The following is a 4,364-nucleotide window of genomic DNA, read 5'->3' on the forward strand; positions in this document are numbered from 1 at the left end:
GAGGAGAGGAGAGGAGAGGAGAGGAGAGGAGAGGAGAGGAGAGGAGAGGAGAGGAGAAAAGAAAAGAAAAAGAAAAGAACAGAAGTCACTGGGCACTGGCTCTGAGTTACACTAATTCTGTACACATAACGGTGCATTCCAATAGTCAGAATAGTCAGACTGCAGGTTTGGGGGGGATCAAGCTGTAAGTGAAGTTTTGGCCCAATTTTCTTCTCTTTAAGCCCAGTAGCACTAAAACCCATCCTGTAGTTACATCCTCAGTTCTGAAGTGCAGAGTGAATGAAGATATTCCTGAGAGGAATACCCACTGTACTGTGAGAGAGAGGTTATTTTGGTAGAATAGCCAAATGGAAGCCCTTAGATCTTCCCCTTGTGACCAAAATAGTAATCACAGTAATAGGACATCCCTGAAGGACTGGCAGAGATGAATAACAGCATAAAAGACCTAGCAATGCAGACACTGATCTCTAATTTGTGCAGAGAACAGATGGGTCCTGAAGAACAGTAGCAGATTACCACATGCTTAGTGAGGAGGTGACTGCACTTCCACCTACCATTCCATTCATGGGATGTTTACCAAGAGAAGTTGATTCAGCCCCTGGAACCCACCATGCAAATGCTGACTAATCAAATGCTGGACCCTAAATGAGTGGACACACCAGAAATGGTCTGCTTCACCCGCTAAAGACAGCTGTGCTGTATTTAGTGTCTGGCTTTAGGATTACATCTGTGTCTTTGTTCCACCAGTTAGTCCACAAGGACTCTGACCATCTCCCATACTGAAAGATATCACAATAGTTATGACAATGATAACATCCTGTAGAGTGGTCCTGAAGACTCAGTAGTTATCCTCGATGGCTCGAAAGACAAAAGTGCCAGAGAGCAAGAGAGACAAAACACAGAAATGGCAGCAGGTCATTCAGAGAAGTGATAATATAGTTAGTATCCAGCAGTAGTCAGGACAAGTTCCACTAGTAATGTCTTAGCCAGATATTTCAAGTGGGATGAGCTTGGTATATTCCTCAGCTTGCCCACACTTCTCTGCTTCTTCTGTAAGTCTAAGCTTCATTCTCTGGGCTTCCATTTAATTCTGCAAACTACCTGATAGCCATCAAACGGATTCTTTTTCTGATTAAGTTAGCCAGAATCAGTTTCCTGTTTGCAATCAAGAATAATATACTAGATAATTTTAGATTACAGATTTTATGGGGCTATGAACCAGAAGGTAAGCACAAAGGTTACTGTGCCTGAGTGTTCACTGTACTCAACCTATATATGAAGAAAGGCATGGGAAGATTGGAAGGCAGTCAGGTGAATAATTTAGTAGTTGAGCTAAAAAAATTTAGATTGAATTACTTTAAGACAGGAGTTGGAAAGTGTTCCCCTCACACACTCATTCTAACAGTCTGACAGGCTCTTTGGACTATTGACTGGCTAAATGTCTCAAGAAGCTATAGCTGAAAGTAACACACCAGAACTAACCCAGGGAAAATATTCCCTAATCTTTCCAAAGTCACAAATCCTGGTGGAGAGAAGGGGTAGAACAAAAAATGGAGAGCTCCTTTCCCTTTGCCTCTCTCGTCTTAAAACCTACTTAGAATTTGTTAGTCAAGGGGACCAGCAGTTAGCGTAATGGCTATGTCACTGGACTACCCCGTACTCAATCGCAGTTCGCGTCCTGGACCCGGTGGCTTATAACTCACACCGGGCACGTGCACGTGTGCGTGCGTGTCCAAGATCCCGAGAGGAGAACGGAGAAGGGATTACGGCGTGGCCATCCCCTCTGGGGGGTGATTTCTCACTTTCTGTCTCTCTGTCACTCTCTGTCTGGCGAGCACACGCGCCCTACAGCAAAAACCTCTCCAAAAAAAAAAAAAAAAAGAATTTGTTAGTCAAGAGGTAGGAATGACCCTTAAGTCTTTGCTGAGATCAATACCACATAGAAATCTTGAGAGGTGCCAGGAGCTACAGAAATGCCTAGAAAGATAACTGATACTTAAGTAAACACAATTAATCTTAAGAATCATTATGCACCTACTAGTTAACTGTCACCATCACAGGGAGTTCCAAATGCATGGAATTAGTGACATTTTTTTTTCCTAGCCTTTTACATTTTGAACCTATCCTGCAACCAGGAAATGAAGAAATGTGTTTTAATCAAAACATGAATGATCGCCTTATATAAAATGTTATTCATGGATTTCTTTCCCAGAATAGCTTCCCTTGATCCCTAAGGACTCTGTTTAAAAGGAACTAAGTACACAAGAGTAGGTATTGTATAAATAAATGCAGCTGTAGGGCACATAGTTTCCAAGTCTTTCTCATGGAACAAATAAAACTCTTCAACCCATAATCAAAAAAAAGAAAAATGATCTTAAAAACTCAAGACCTTTTGGGTTCCTATTGCTTTGGGGTCTTCTCAATATTTACACAAGTATGAACAATGTTCATTCATTTCCTTTAAGACTTTTAAGGTTAGCCATCCAAATCTGGATTTGCTACAAGAAAATTAAGTAGCTACTAAAGGTAATTTTGATGAAAGTATTCCAAGAAAAATGCCCTGTTCAGGGAACTGTGGCAAGACGCAGGTTTTCTGTGCTCAAGTTTTAGTCCCCTAATTTTTCTGCTGACAAAACAATCTAGGTACTGGGACCAGCAATTGGCATAGTGGTTAAGGTGCTAGATTCCACATGACTGACTGTGGTTTGAGTTCTGGGCTTGGCAGTTTGAAAATCATGCCTGGCTGTGTGTGTGTGTGTGTGTGTGTGTGTGTGTGTGTGTATGCCGAAAACCCTGAGAGAATAATGAAGAAGGAATTTCAGCATAGCCATCCCCTCTAAGGGTTGATTTCTCACTTTCCCCCCTTCTGTCTCTCTCTGTCTCACTCCAGGGAGTGCACACGCACTATGACAAAACCCTTAAAATTTTTTAAAATTTAGGTACTGAGCCAAATGAAGGTATCTGCATGGGTTTCTGTGAGCAAAATGCCTGTAACTTTTTTTTTAAAAAAACAAGAAGTTTATTTAAACAACAAGACGCTTGACTTGAAGGGAAAACTATCTAGGATCCCTTTTTTCTTTAAGAGTAATTTACCCCTACTTAAAGACAGATTGCCCTACATGTAACAGCTACGTACAAAAAAGTTATAAAATTGTCCTTGGTTTTACAATGATAAATGAAAAACATTAAAATTCTCCAATCAAACAAGGTATGCAAGGATTTTTATGTTGTTGGTTTTTTTTTTCTTTTTCTTTTTGTTAAAATAGTGAGAACAAAATAACTTACTGGACTATAAAGATAAGAGCTGAAAGAGCGGCCACTAATGGAGAAAGGGGGTATTTTCACAGAACCAGCATTTTTCCCCATCCCATCTCCATTTGATGTCAATCAAAACATACCATTGGCCATTTAGTTAAAAAAAAAAAATGAAATATGCTTGTGCACATACACCAGGTACTTTATGTACAATAAAGGAATGGGGAAGGGAAAATGAAAGAATAGAAAACTATACTGTAGAGGTCAGGATGTGGTGAAACTAAATTGTGGTTTTCTAATTGATAATGTATTCTTGGTCTGTAATAACAGAGTTCTGGAGTAAAGTAGCAGGTTCCCTTTTTAGTAGACACCTCCTGTCTGCTGTAGGAACACATCAATTGTATCGTCACCCTCCATTTCCAACTGTGCAGGTGTGTCTGTTTCGTTGATCGGCTGCCCATCAAATCGGAATCTGATCTGCCTCATTGACAAACCCTGTCGTTCACAATAGGCTTTCATTAGTTTACTAAGTGGTGTATGCCTCTTAATCTTAAACTGCACCACAGAACCATCCTGCCCCGCCACCTTCAAATTAATATCATCGTTGTTCTCAGTCTTGACTCCGTCCTTGGACTTTTCATCAGCCATGGCGAGCGCCGGAGTCTCCTCAGCTGCTGCTTCACAAAAGAGGTACCAGGTCCTCACCGAACGAGCACACAGGCAGCACCAGGAGCAGCAGAAGACGGAGGCGGCAGCGGTGGAGGAGGGAAAAGCAATGCCTGTAACTTTTGACTCAAAAGCTATTACTGTGAACACTCTAACTTGCACATTAAAGATAGACGATCTAGAACTAATATCTGTTCCAAAATACCGATTGTGTAGGTTATACATTTACATAGTCCCTTTGAGGTTTTCTTCTCTATATCCTACACTGGGCAAGTAACTAATATTCAAAGAAGAGACATTTATGACTCAAGTTTATTAAGGACTATGTTAATATTCATATGGAATGTAAGAAAAATCTAAAATACTCAATTTTCTCCTTCCGTCTTCCTCTAACTTCCCTACCCACCTATATAAATCTTTCTACCCACCACTCTGCCTCTTTC

The 4,364-nt window shown here is 40.7% G+C and overlaps 2 protein-coding genes across 2 annotated transcripts in view; both read right to left on the reverse strand.

Moving 5' to 3' along the window:
• Positions 1 to 4,364, reverse strand: part of ANK3 (ankyrin 3) — a 743,189-nt gene that overhangs the window by 575,868 nt on the left and 162,957 nt on the right. The window lies entirely within an intron of this gene.
• Positions 3,571 to 4,044, reverse strand: LOC102488639 (small ubiquitin-related modifier 2). Its single transcript, XM_006147065.3, has one exon. It carries the CDS (start codon positions 3,901 to 3,903, stop codon positions 3,616 to 3,618), a length of 288 nt encoding a protein of 95 aa, XP_006147127.1. The 5' UTR covers positions 3,904 to 4,044; the 3' UTR covers positions 3,571 to 3,615.

The sequence above is a fragment of the Tupaia chinensis genome, unplaced genomic scaffold (genome assembly GCF_000334495.1).
Source record: "Tupaia chinensis unplaced genomic scaffold, TupChi_1.0 Scaffold000199_1, whole genome shotgun sequence".
Classification (NCBI taxonomy): Eukaryota; Metazoa; Chordata; class Mammalia; order Scandentia; family Tupaiidae; genus Tupaia; species Tupaia belangeri.